We start from the raw sequence: 14,553 nt of genomic DNA, 5'->3' as shown, positions 1-14,553 counted from the left end.
GGCCCTGGTCATCTCTACACTGGACTGTGGCAACATCATATGTGCACTTGCTCCACAGCAATCCATTGCCCTGCTTGAAGCAGTTCTACTCTCCACTGCTAAACTTGTAATATTTCCAAACAATGACCACTTCTCTCCTTAAAAAAAAAAAAAAAAAAAAGAAGGAATACAATGGCTACTCGTAGAAGCCAGACTTATGCAAGTCTTTCCATAGCTCCCTATGGAAAAAAGTGTTCGAAAGACTCCGATGATCTGCTGCACTATACATGTGGTAGGCTGGTAAGCTGGAGGGCCAGGTGAAGTGTCCCTGGCTTGGGTGATCTGAAATTTGCAGACTGTGCCCCCTCTGAGGTCGTGAGGATGTGGAGTTCACTGTGAGAAAGACAGAGCAGACTAGAAAAGCCTAAACAGGCAGGGGCACATCTTTCCAGCTCTGCAATAACTATCACAAAATGCATCCCCCCATATTAGTGGTCAGAGGGCCAATCCCACTGTAGCCACCTAAACAAAATTCAGGTCAACAAAAATGTTCCCGTTATCTACGGCCAAGCTTTCTATAAAATTGTTAAATAAACAAAACTTACAGACCCACATATCCTCTTTCTCTCATTTTGTTATCGGTTCACCTTGACTGTCTACATAGAAACAAACTGCTGACCTCAATCATCATTCCTACCTCGCACCTCCTGTCCTGAAGAGACGCAAACCATACAGAATCCGGTGGTCAGACTTATCTTCCACCCTCCGAAGCGAACCCACATCACCCCCACCTCAAGAAGCTCCACTGGTTCCCCATTCAGAAGAGATGTCAATTCAAGATGCCGATCCACATCTACAAAGCCCAACACAAACTAGGACCAGCAAACATCAACCACCACCTGAACTTCCACCAAACCCTCCAAACACTGGCGCTCCGCCTCCCTCTCTCTCTGCCGAAACAGTGGAAGATGCTCCTTCTCCTACCTCGCTGAGGATTCATGGAACGACCTCTCCCTTCACCTCTGGCCCTCATCCTCTCAGTTGGAATTCAGGAAGGGAATCAAGACCTGGCTGTGCTACTGAACCCTCCCAAAGCAGCAGGTTCTCAGCGCCTGGATACCCTCACGGGTGATTAGCCGTGCTTTAGAAGTCCCATTTGATTGATTGACCTTCACTAGAAGAGCACAGTGCTCAGTCTTTACAACATACACCAGTCAGACAATCCTTGAATCTCTTGACATTCTTGTCCGGGGAAACTCGACTGAAGTGTCCAGAAGACCCTCATTACGTGCAATGTCTTTTTCACCTCATCTGAGAGTTGCTTCTTTGCCTACACCTTAGACCACATCTTCCCAAGCTTGTCGTCAACACAACCCCGTATTCCTTTAGGTACGCGAGAGCAAACCAGTTGTGTTACCCACAAACCTTTATTTCTGTAGTTTTAAGATGGTTACACACTAGAATTGAATACCCATAACCCTCCGACAGCCACACCAGTGTCCCAACCTAAGGACTGGAGTCCCTCCCTACATCAAAGTTCCTCGAGGCCCGCTCACCTTCTGGAAACAGTCATTGAAGGACAGGTTGTGCCTGATGGAGTCTTTCCAGCCTTGATAGTCGCCTTTGAAGAAAGGGAAGAGCGTGGCGATGTCCTTCACAATCTGAAAGAATCAGAAACAACTGTCACAGCCACCTGCATAATGGACAATTGGTCGACAAGCTGTAAGAAGAGAACACGCATATGCGAAGGACTTGTTCCTGGAGACAGTTGTAGAGGAGTTTTAAAATAGCTAGAAAATAATGAATAATTTAGGAGTGCTTGAGTTAGCATAACTAGGCCACTTCAGGCTGCCTTCACAACCATTCACGAAACGCTGCAGAAAAGTACATGTAATATTAGGTATTAAAGCGTCCCACATGCGAGGGTCTTTTTCAATTTCAGAAAAACAACAAACACAGACAGCTTCGGCCATGGTCTCTATTAATACAATTGTATATATTTGTTGTTCCATGGGTTGCTTAGCCGATATCTGTTGTAGTTGAAGAAGCTGTTTTATTCCCGTGTATCTAAGGTTTGATTTCATCTCCTTGATTAAAGGTGCACAGCTTTAACCAATGAGAGCCCTTAGACAATAGGAGTTACGAGGGGTGTTGCACCACGAATAGATTGCCTGGTTGTCGTGAATGAAACATTTTTAATCCAACCCTTCTAGGTAATGTCGTGCTATGAAATGTGGGTGTCTGTCTCTAAAACATTATAAAAGAAGTGCTATTTTGGAGGCGAGCCGGATATATTTGGCCTTTCTTTAGAGACGCACTCTAAGTCAGTCTAGAGGCAGCGCTACTTGCATACTTATGATTATGTTAATTAGTGAACTAACTACTTTTTACTTTCTGTAATGATCTTTTTGAATAAAGCCACGTGGTTGATAACTTTAGAATTTTGTCATGAGCAGGTTGTATTTATAGTCTTGGACTAAGTCAATGAGAGACTGCGACCGTCCCATGACCGCCGAGCGACTCTCTAAGTTTCTAATTAGAGCGCGGACATTCCTTTAAGGGGAGTACAGATCTCATGGGTCCTTGCACTAGATGGGATTTGTCCCAACTGGAAACAAACTTATGGAAACAATTTAATTAAGGTTTGGGTGGCTGTTCATTAGGTTTCATAAATTGTATATACTTGATTCCTTTATATTGCATTTGGTTTTAATTGTACAGTAAGTCTTGTATTTGTTGTCTTATGCTTTTATGATTGTATTTCTGATAATCGAATAAAGCTTACTTTGAATTGAATTGACTAGATCACGTAAGTTATGAAGGTGCACTCTTCTTTAGATTTTGTAGTAGTTTGTTATATTATTTTATTATGTTTCAATATGGCCCTCGCCGCATGCCGTAGAAGAAAGACTAAAGGATTTTTGGTGCCAGTTTTGATTGCTAGCAAGGGTGCATCATCAGCAAGCAATGAATACACGTGTCAGCATTTTCACCTACAGCTCTCTGTATCCGAGTGTATTTGTTTTCAGTTCACAAACATACAGGGTTTGAAAGGACAACACTGCAGTGGGGTGTGGTTTGCAACAGGTCTTGCCTCTGACCTCCTATGTCCCTTCACCTCCTGGCCAAGTCCCCTGCCGTTTGCCCGCTCTCTCTCAATCTGCTGTTCCCGCCTCCATCCTCCCCCCTTCTCTCACCTGCTAACATTGGCAAAGCAAAAAGAGGGCTTTTGTTAAAATAAATAAAATTAAAAAAATGAGAACAACAACAATAATAGTGGGGGATTTATTTTCCCCATTGATTTGCATTGAAATGGGAGCAATATCAGGTGGGAGAAAGCTAAATTAAAGACAGTTTTGTGCTTTTAAAAATCTGGAGTCCACCCCATGAATCAGGTCTGTTGGCATGGATGCTCAACTCACATTCCCATGCCTTTCTTTCTCCATTTCACTATACCAGTGCTTTTCTCTCCCCTCGTCTCCCCCACCTCCATATTTCTTTTAATCTGTGCGGCTTCAGTTCTCCCCATCTCCTGCTCCAACCCTCATGATCTCTCCTTTCCATTTTTCCCTCCCTGGGCTCTCGCCCACCCATATCGCAGTCCCCCTTGGTCTCACTCATTCGCCTCCTGAACTTGCTTGGATTATATTGCAAAATGTACACAGAGTTTACCACCACTATGTGGGGCGTTGAAGCGATGGTCTACAAGGATAGCAGGCTCCACCGTGGAGGGTGTGTGGTTGGAAGTGTATTGGTATTGCCTTACTTTTGATACTACGTGGGAAGTGTTTCCATGTCTTGCGTGATGACCAGTCGAGGTGCTGACAACAAGTAGACTGTCCCCTCTCTTCAAAAAGCTAAAAATACCACTTGCAATAGGCTGGTGCAAGGACTTTCAGTCTGTGTGAGGAACCATGCCTAGACAAGGGTGCTGCTGTTGCTTCACACACCTAGGGTGGCTGCCTTCTGCTCTGAGGTCAATAGAGGTCACCCATCATTAAAAGCTTCATTGCTCACGGTGGATTGCCCAACGATTGCCCTGTTCACCCTCTGCTCTTCTTCACGACTCTGATCACCGGATCCAAGACTAATCAAAGAAACCACCCATGAGATGCAGAAAGGAGGCTGGCCATTTGGGTGATGGATAATCTGGGTGCTGATGTGGCTCCCACATCCTTCCCTGTCTGTCAGCATCCCCTGAGCTGGGTTTCCCAGTAGGTCTGGAACCTGAACTGAAAAAAGGCACTGTTCATATATTTAGAATAGAAAGACCACTTCAGTACTGAAACCTTTGCATCAATTAGTGAGTGAAGGTATCATGGCCACAGCCTAGTTATAGCGGTTATGGCGGGAGAGCACTCCAGTGATGAACCAATTTTATCAAAAGTTCTGAAGGAGTTAGTAAAACAGCGGTGCTACAGTTGTGTAGGAGTTTGTCCTCTCCTACTGTGCTAATTATTTATTATAGTTATTGCATTGCGCACACCAATAGAATATATGCGGTGGATTGTTAACGGCTTCCAGAGAGGATTGTTTTCTTACCTGGGAGAGTTTCAGCTTTTTCTCCGGGGAATTCTGGATCACCAGGGCGATCATGGCCAAGTAGGTATACGGCGGCTTGGCGTGTCGCTGGTAGTTTTTTTTCCTCTTACTTTTATTGCCATTGATTTCTTCTCCTAGAAGATCTGCTTGCTTTCCTTCCCTTTCACCAGAGCCACATCTCTCAGCGGGCAAGTCATTCCCAGAATGTAGAGTGAGCTTCTCCATGGGTTTGCAGTCTGGTGCCTTCTCCGTGGTGCACGTCGCATGTTGTATCGCGGGAGCTGGATAGCCGGCCCCTGTGTTGAAGAAGGGATATCCGTAATAGAGTGGGCCGTACATGTCAGAAGCTGGGCGAGGGGCTGCTCTATACTGCTGCAGTTCACTCAGGGTCTGGTAAAGATGCCACTGATGCTCAGTTGTAGCAGCAGATCCTAGAGCAGGGACAGAAGGGTCTCTCATATTGATAAAATCGTTCGGTCCCGTTAAGTTGATCGAAGAGACCTACCACCGATCGAATCACAACCAGAAGTCACTGGAGAGGGACAACTGTGATGAAAGGCACTCACGTCTCATCCGGATCGTTCCTGCGAGTGATCAAGTGAAATACAGACCATTAGAATTGTACAAGAGATGATAGGCTACCAACCGGAGAGGACAGAGACAACAGGAGAGCCAGGGATGGGGAAGATGCGAGACACAGCACAGTTGAGGAAGTAACAGTGATCATTTGTAAAATTGAAAGAAACAAAGGTTTGGCAAATTCTCACTAGTCATTTCTAATGCAAACCATAAAAATGCAAGTTGATCTAAAATGTAGATATTCGAGTGTTGCTATAAACTCTGCATGGAGCCGCTTGGGAATCTCTTCACATATAAAAACATCGAATTTCATCAATACCTCAGAGACAAACAACTGCATTTTAATGTCTCCCCTGCTCCACTGATTCAGCACTTGAACACTGCTTTCTACTCATCCAGATCTGGATGTCCAGGACCTCCATCTTAAACTCCCTCCCGCACTCCCCCGCCCAAAAAGAAATGAGTTTCTGCTGCTCACAAAAACAACAAGCCACAACTAGTACATACTTGGATGGATTCAAACCCCAACTTTTACCCAATGCCAAGTCTCTTGGAAACACCCCGACACCAAACTCACCCTCAAGGAGCACATTGCCAAGAATACTAAAGCCGCCCATTAACAGCTCTCTCTACTGAAGAAAGTGAAACCCTTCCTCCCAGAAATCAACTTCAGTACTGCCATGCAAGGCCTAGCGCTCTCACTGTGGACAGTGGCAATGCCGTGATCCATGGCGTCCAAGGCACCACTCGGACTCCCCATTAAGGGCACCCTACACACCACGGTACACTTCAACAAGGATGTGAAATTATAAGATCACTTCACCCCCATCCTGATGGAACTCCACCGACTCCTCTTGCCAGCCCGAAACATCTTCAGAAGCACGTTGACTCGAGTTTCTCCCACACCATTCAGGATCCTACCTAACCAATTTAAATACAGTATATTTGTGTTCATCACAATAATCTCATTAATAATGGATTGCTGTTTAATTTTGTTCTTCTCAAATGCTGATGAGCAGTACTGCCGAACAATATTTAATTGGATGAACCAGGCACATTACATTGTAATAACTAATGGGAGCCACAGACAACACATGCCTTGTCCATTACACTAGACTTGTCCAAGGGATCAGATCTGTTCTAACATTCATCCGAGTTAGGAGAGTAAGTTGCCAATCAGAATCAGTCAGAGTGATCACTTTCAGCATAGAAAGTACAATTAGTTTTGTAAATTGGAAGCCAGTATAGGGAATTTTGTGGACAGTTTGTAAGTGCTATCCCTTTATCAGTAGAGCACTCAAGGCATAGTTCTTTGAAATGTTCCCTTAATTGTGCATTATTGAAAGAATGTCCCCAAGAGGAGACCTCTTCAGGGCGCCCATTCCACTTTCTTGGAGAAGCTTGCACAGTACCGCCGTACCGTGGGGGGCATGGGAGGATGAAGCTTGAGAGGCAAGCAACGCAGGTGTTCTGCTGTTCCTGAATCTTTTTACAAAGTAAAAATGCAAACTGTGGGTTGGGCATCCACCGTGGAGGGCAGAGAGGAGGAGTTTGTCAGGCATTAGGTGCAGTGCCTGGCTGGAAACCAGGACGTGCAACCAAACCCTCACTCTAATGGGTTCACTGCCCATGACTGTGGTCAGGGCCTGGAGCCAACTTCCTGCCGTGCACAGCCGAAGTACGTTGCAAGCCTTGTGGCCAACCCCTCTCTGCACACAGCTGAAGGCCGTGCGTCTCATGGGAGGGGGGGGGGGGTACTCTAAAATAGGGCCTGTCACCTGCCGCTCAAGGCCAAAAGCTATGCACTGCAGCAGGGTAGGAGCCTACAGTGGGGATTGGGCATAAAGAGGCCAAAAGCAGTGCTGGGGGACCAAGGTATAGTTAGCGCAGTCAATTGTAACTGGTGAATTTCAGTGTTTATTTGTTGTTTTAAAAGTTTGTTCTATTCCAACTTCTAAATATAACGCCACTTTAACCTTTGCTTTTTTCAGTGAATTTCTATCATACTGTGCCAGCACCTCAATGGAGGGGATTGACCACAGGGCTGGCCTTTGGCCAGTCGCTGCATCCAACCCCACATGGGCAGCCAACCCCCCGCGGTACATGGCCATCTCCATGGGATTCAAGTTGCTGGCCAAAACCAAAGACAGCTACCCACTCTCCAGCAACAGCACTGGCAAAACTGGACCATATTCTGGTTTCAAAACAAACTGCACCATTTTCGTCTAGTACATATTCTGCAGTTTTTGTCTTGATCCGTAATCCCATTATGGGAGTGGGTGGCTTTATATCCTGATCAGCCCCATTCTGAATCCAGCTTCATTCTGAACCCAGCATCGCTTGCACTATGGCTGCCGATGCACCAACAGAACTTGGCAGTGGAACTTCATCTGGACCTTATTCCCATTGTTTCTGGGATTCTTTTTCACGCATTGATACTTTGCTGAACTCTGTAAAGTCTGGATCACCTTGAGACCCTTTCCCACCTTCGTATATGAGCAAGCTAGGCCCTGACCTTTTGCAACGCTTCCAGAGGGCCAAGTTCCTAAAGCTTGGGAACATACTATGATTATGTCCATACTTCAGAAACCAAATCCTGATCATCTCAATTGGTCCAATTAGAGACTAATTTTGTTTCTACCATAATATCCTAAAATCTTCGAAAAGCGTGTGAATCAACAAATCTCACTGTTTATTGAATCAAATGAGTTTATCCATCCTTCTCAATCCAGTTTCAGTGCTGGCCACAGCTGGAATCCACCCTGCGGGGAGTCGCAGAGCAACTTGGACTTCATCGTGATTGCAGGATCTCAGTATCACACACGATCCTTCTAATAAGACTGGAGGATTTGAGTGTCCGTCACCTGCCGTTGACCTGGCTAGACTCATTTTTACAGAATCTGACCTTTCAGGTCCTTGCCAAGACTAAGAGGATAGTTTCCATCCTCTAATCTCAGGTGTACCCCCAGGTCTCTTAGCCCTATGCTATTTATTATTTATGTCGTCCCCTGGATGACATTGTGGAGAGTTATAGCATTTCTCTTATGCAAATGATACACAGATCATTTTCTCCCTTACACCTCAGGAAGCTCAGACACTTTAAACATCTGTCTTCTGGAGGTGACTGTCTGTATGAGCAACAATTCTCTAAAACTAAATTGAGACAAGACCGAGGTTATGTTTGTGGGCAATAACACTAATATTTGGGGTTTCGCGTCACTGGTCAGATATCCTTGGAACTCCTCCAGTTCCTGTCTTTTTGGTAAGTACCTGGGTTTCTGGCTTGATGATGAGATTTCAATGAAGGTAGACTTTACCTGCTTTGGTGTCTTAAGAACATTCTTTGGTTACTACCCGTCTCTGCCCAACGCACAGTAATTCAGGCTCCGATTCTGGCCCGACTGGACTATGGCAGCATTCTTTATCTTGGGACCCTCAAGGCCTCAATCAAAAATCTGCAGGTGGTCCAGAATGCTGCCGCTAGATTGCTTTACCATCTCCCTAAGTATTCTTGTACGTCCAATCTTCTTCCAGATGTCCATTGGCTTCTGGTAGAAACGCAAATCCAGCTCAAAGCAGGGTGCTACACGCACAAGGCATGTGTAATTCAGGTCCAAGGTACCCATGATAAGATTGCTGGTGAAGCTACCGTCCCAGCCGTTCCTTCCACTCTAGAGATTGTAATCCAAGTACAGTTCCCAGAATCAGAGGAACTCTTCAGGGCAGCTTATCTTTCTCCTGCCAGGGTCCTACGCTATTGAATGCATCGCCCATCTCGAGGAGGGCATGCCAATCCCTCAGTGTGTTTCAGAACCTTCTGAAGACCTGGCTCTTCAGACTCAACTACTGGCACATCGTTCTTGGATGCCTTGCGATACATGCCTAGCGCTGGGAAACCGCGTCGGGCAGCTATGCGCTCTATAAGCTACATTGTTTTTAAAAACACGACTCGATCGTAGTGACAGGATTTAAGAGCCTCTGCAAACACATTGCACCGTCTCTGGCTCTTGCACCGTGCCACGGCCAGACTGCTGACGGGAACTTGCACACGATTCCCGAACAAATACTTGAAAATGCTGCAGCAATGAAAACAGCGGCAATGAATTACTATCTGTGTACAATGCCTGCATGAGATGATATAATGTGCAAGTGCCAACCGTTGTATTAACATATCAATGCCTCATTTAGGTTCGCTTTACTTAGTGTAAATAGGTCGCACTAGGCGACACTGTAGAAGACGCCTGGTCATTTTGCTCTGAACGAGCTGTGCATGTTGAGGTTTCATTTTGCTTCCAGAAAATCATGTAAATTCAGCTGCAAACCACGGTCTCTACTTGCACGGAACCAAAGAATGCTTCACCAGCTTCCCTGGGAAGGACGTTGTGATGCTGCAACACTGCAAGACCGCTTAGCTGAACCTCCGTTAACCTGTCGACGTCACATGTAAAAGCAGGTCATTGTTTCTCCCGCGTTTTGCATTAATAAAAGATACCATTTCTTCTGTGTAATAAGTCATGTGCACTGCAAGCCAAAGAGCATTATGTACAAGTAGGACTTGTTTTTAACTTACTAGCTGATTTGGTTCCTGCGTCAGAAACATTTCAGTTCTGCTTTTATGCAATATTCTTCTATGAAAATCGTGTGTTCTCTCTGTCCAGAACATTATAAGAGACAGGGGGGGGGGGGGGAGGGGTGAAGAGCCAAGCTTTGACATTCTGCTGGTTATAAAAAGCAGGGAGGCTCCTCCGCTATGGCAGAAGAGCGTCACCCCACTGCCGAAAGCAGCAGATTCAAAATGTAATTATATAGGATGTATTTTATTTTGAACTTTCTTCCCAGTCAGCCAGGTCGAGCGTGGGGCAGGGCCATCCGCTCTATCCCAGCTTCTTTAGCTAGGAAGAGGAGGAGTGGTAGGTGCACTTTAAGTGCGCATGTCTGTTTGGCCGGCAAGCCAAACAGACATGCGCACTTTCCTTCTCTCCCCCTGGCGGTGTTGAACAGCGGGGTGGAGAACCAGCGCAGGTACGTCGACGTGAATGGCACAGGCCCCCTGCAGTCAAACCTGGAAACATGCCAGGATAAGCTACTCACAGCTGACAAGGGAACTTGAAGTCCATTACTGAAAGTACATAGATGTATCTGTGGTCTATACTCACTGGTGCCATAAAAGGGGAGCCTTGGATGCCATGTAGGGGTAGCAGCCCTTTCCCTTGTCCTTGCCACCCTTAGCATTGCCTTGCTCCCTCAGGCCTCAGAGGTGGCATGCACAGTGCCAAGAACATAAGATGACAGTGCCCCGACGAGCATGGTTTACTTTCTGCAGCTCTCTCTGGGACATTACATTGTAACAAAATCAGAAGTGCAATGCACACTCGAGGTAACGTTTCAAAACAAATGAAAAAAGAGATGTGAATTTTTCAACTCTCTGCCATACTGCATTTTTGTGAATTTAAGGAGACAGATGTGTTTAAACAAAACTAATAACCCTTTGTCTAACAATGTTAAACAGAAATATAATTTATAATACTTGCGATTCTGTAATCCCTGTATAAATGCACACCTCTAATTTCTTTACAATCACCGATTTGTGACGCACAGAGTCGCCGATTATAAAGAAAAGACACCATAACTCGACTATAAGTAAATACAGTCGATGCCTGACGTCACAATGCCTGCTGCCAGAGCCAGCAGCCCAGGTGAAAGGCAGGTCAGGTTACTGAGCAGTATTGAAACAGCTGTTTAAAGCAACGAAAACGGAACATTGCTTTTCTTTCTTCTGCTATATTTTATTGGCTAACAATGACAAGCAAAGTGAATAAATATATTTATTTTTTGCACTCCTGGAGATAGAAAAGCTAGAATCCTTTTGCATGTTTCTACACGTTCCAAGTTACTGCAGCTTTTTTTTTTTTTAAACGGGCTTGTATTGATCCGTTTATAATATCTGTTTACAACAATTATCCTACAGGTGTTTAATTCTGAACTAGAAGTTTTATTTTTATTCTTCATGTTTGCAAAGATGTTCACTCTTTCATGAGAAAGAGCTATGCACCAAGGTTCTAAATGGTTTGTGGGTAATGTGATGGTGTGACCATGTATTATATGGGATAAAGTACCCTCTGTTGTACATGATAAGGATATTACAAGTCACCTCTGAGTTCCATAACTCTATAAAGGAAATCAGCTTTTGGCATCGATCCTCTATATAGTTATGGAACTCCTTGGTGACTTCCAATATACTTATAATGTACCGCAGCGAGAACTTAATCCCTTATATATACAGAGACACACTCAGTCACCAATTATATTAAAAGAAAAAAAAAAACACAACAACTTCGGAACTCAACTGTACTGATGTATTGACGTTTCAATAGGTGGTGGCTTTTGCATGCTGCCAGAGCCAGCAGAAAGTGCTAAAGACAGGTAAGGTCACAGAGCAGCTGTTTTTCTTCTACTCTATTTTTCTAGCTCAGAGTGATTAGCAGAAAGACTGATTATTTTTTCCATTCCTTAGATAATTATAGAAAAGTTAGAATCTGTCTGCATGTTTCTACATATTCTGAGCTATTGTAGATTTTTTTTAATGACTTGTATTGAACAGCTTTTAATATATTTTTTCAACAAATATCTCACATTTTTGTGGTTTTCAATTTTGCACTGGAGGTTGTATTTTTATTCTTCATGTCATATTTGCAAACATGCTCTCTCTTTCTGGAAGAGCTACGCACAATGGTTTTAAGTGTTTGTGGGAAAGGTAATGATGTGACCATGTATTATATGGGATTAAAGCCCCGTGCCACACAGGATAAGGATATTTCGAGTCACCTCGGAGTTTCATAAGCTCAAAAGGGATTTAACTTCCAGCCCCGTTACTCTATATGGCTATGGAACTCCTCAGTGACTTGCAATATCTTGATCATGTACAGCAGGAGGTACTTTATCCCTTATATTAGGCTTTGGTGGCATCAATTGTGATATCATTAGGATCAAGGGCCTCTGGCATCACTTCCAGTGATTCAGTCAAAGTTCATATGATGTCACTTCCTGTGTTGTCATTGAGTTCAAAGGGTGGCTGATGTCACTTCTGTTCCCCTTGCCATTTTTGTGAATTGAGGTCAATGGCGGACCAGTACAAATTGAATACACAGAGGTCAGACTGTTGAAAGTCAGTTGCAAGTAGCTTATATAGTCAGTTAATAAAAAAGTAAAGGGGCAAGCCCAAGAATTCTCGCTGTCGAAGAGCCCCTATGCCATGTATGACACTGTTGACTCACACATTCTTCTTAGCGAATAGCACAAGAATCCTGAGATATTTGACTAATATTTACAATGCTGAAGTCCACACAGACTGGTCGAGTAAATTTAACAGAGACATAAAAATGCCCACTGTGATTCATAAAGTAAACTTTTCCAGGTCATCTAACTGGTCACATACTTCCCTATCTGCAGAATACCAGCTCTCTCAGTTCTAGGGTAACTATTAGCATACAAGTGCATTGTGGGAGTTGTAGTCGTTTCTTTTATTTGAACAGACTGAAATATAACACCGAATCACAATAGCTTGTAAAATGAAAGGCCAGAATTGGAAACAAGGTGCAATTTTATAACGGGATCATCAAGCGAGCCTTTGTGCAGGTGGGTTTGTGTGTGTGAGGCTGGTTACAATAGCTTACAGCTACACTGGGGGCTGTCCTTTGAAAATCCACAAGGGCGCGGTCCATGCCTGCTTTTCAGGAGAACCTTCAACTATCCACAGGATTGCTACACAGATCGACTGTGTGTAAACGAATCTCCCGTGAGTAGCCTGAAAATACGGCTGCGTCTGTCTCTCCTGGACCACGCGTGGACACCTGCAGGTAAGAAGAGGCGGCCTCTGAAAGATACTCCGCCCGCCTTCAAGCCCCAGCCCGACGGGCCCCTCCTGATGTACGTTTAGCGGACAGGAAGCGCCTCAATACAAACGGAACCCTTACTTAATGACGTGTGCCAGCGCCCCTCATTCCACCAGATGCTCTAGGCGACTACAACTAACACGGGGGCATACCTGCCAACATTTGGGGCAGAGAAGATTAAGACATTTAAAAAAAAAAAAAAACACACCACATACTAAGCAATTTTCAAGATTCACAGCGAATGAGGGAGGGCTCTATGCGAAAGACAGCTAGACATTAAAAATGATACCACGATAATAAATAATGTCTACGATTCACAGCAAGGGGGGGGGGATTTGGCTCCAACCTAAAGGAAGTTACAATAAACCTTTTCGGCTGAAATACCAGCAGGTTTCCATCAACATTGAGAGTGCTGGCACATATGCCAGTCTTCATACTAGATACGTCTCCCACCATCTCACTGGAATTTTGACAGCCTGTTGCATTCTGGGTGTTGTAGTCTAGGCTTCCTTCGGTTGACCCAGTCCACTCAACACACCGGGTAATGATTTGTAAGAGAAGCACCTCCGACTGGAAACACCTGTGCCATGTCACGGAGTTAGGCGGCACCTCGCTGTTAAGGCAGTGCGTCATGAATTACCACAAAGATAAACAAGAAAACAGCAACGAAGGTACAATACCTAAAAACGTAAAAGACAACCAGTCACAATCCCCTTCTTACAACTTCAACCAGGACTTTGAGACTAAACAAGCATTGGTCTCCGGGCAGTGTCATTTTAAGGATTTCGGGGGCCCTGGGCAAGACATGTTTTGGTGTTTCGCTGTACGTAAAATAAACCTGCATTTTATAACCCAATTACTGCTTACTCAAGCCTGCAGGATGCCTAACAAAACTAAAAGTGTTGTTAAACTTGAACGGGCTCACCCAAAACTATTGAAATATGTATGTCGACCCCCCAAAATCCTTAAGTTGTCACCGGGTAGATGGAGAGGGAGAGAGCTTTAGATAGAGAGAGGGTTCACTTTCCTAGAGACCCTCTTGGAAGGTCGGACCATTGCTTACTTTGCCCAGGCCTTACAACGCCTTTGCCTCGTGGTAACACAAAAAGCAGAGCTCAGGTCTCTCAGAAAGGCCTTTTTATGTGCCTAGTTTGATACCTTCTGTGTGTAAAAAGTTTTAAACCCTCCGCTTACCATTGCCAAGGAACAGCCTCACTCTCCTCTCTCCTCAGTCCACCTGTCTCGGAGAAGCCAGGTTCGTGACGTGTTAATGAGCCAATCGGAGCGCTAGTAAGACTCCAAGGATGGGCGTGCGGTCCGGCCCACGTCCGTGGAATGATCGAGACTACATGTCCCATAATGCCTTCGACATGCTTCATCATTCAGGACAGTACGGACATCCGTAGACCCGCTGTGCTGGTTCCCGCTTCTGGCTGTCAACGGATTGACATGTTTCCAGTACAAATTCGTGTAGTCTGTTATTTTAGTCTGGCTCTATCCAAGAAAATCTGGACTGAAACTCCCAGACTGCATTGGAATCCTAAATGACAGACAAGTATAG

At 44.7% G+C, this 14,553-nt stretch overlaps 1 protein-coding gene across 1 annotated transcript in view; it reads right to left on the bottom strand.

The window, feature by feature from the left end:
- Nucleotides 1–14,224, bottom strand: part of LOC146830365 (forkhead box protein H1-like) — a 32,731-nt gene extending 18,507 nt beyond the window's left edge. Inside the window, exons 1-3 of the mRNA XM_085604554.1 lie at nucleotides 14,187–14,224; nucleotides 4,522–5,105; nucleotides 1,536–1,640 (exon numbers count right to left, since the gene is read on the bottom strand). Of these exons, the coding sequence (XP_085460680.1) occupies nucleotides 1,536–1,640; nucleotides 4,522–4,980 (564 nt within the window). The 5' untranslated portion in view covers nucleotides 4,981–5,105; nucleotides 14,187–14,224. The remainder of the gene's footprint in view (nucleotides 1–1,535; nucleotides 1,641–4,521; nucleotides 5,106–14,186) is intronic.
- Between the last annotated feature and the right edge of the window lie 329 nt (nucleotides 14,225–14,553).

The sequence above is a fragment of the Triturus cristatus genome, chromosome 5_1 (genome assembly GCF_964204655.1).
Source record: "Triturus cristatus chromosome 5_1, aTriCri1.1, whole genome shotgun sequence".
NCBI lineage: Eukaryota > Metazoa > Chordata > Amphibia > Caudata > Salamandridae > Triturus > Triturus cristatus.
This window is presented reverse-complemented; position numbering and strand designations above follow the sequence as displayed.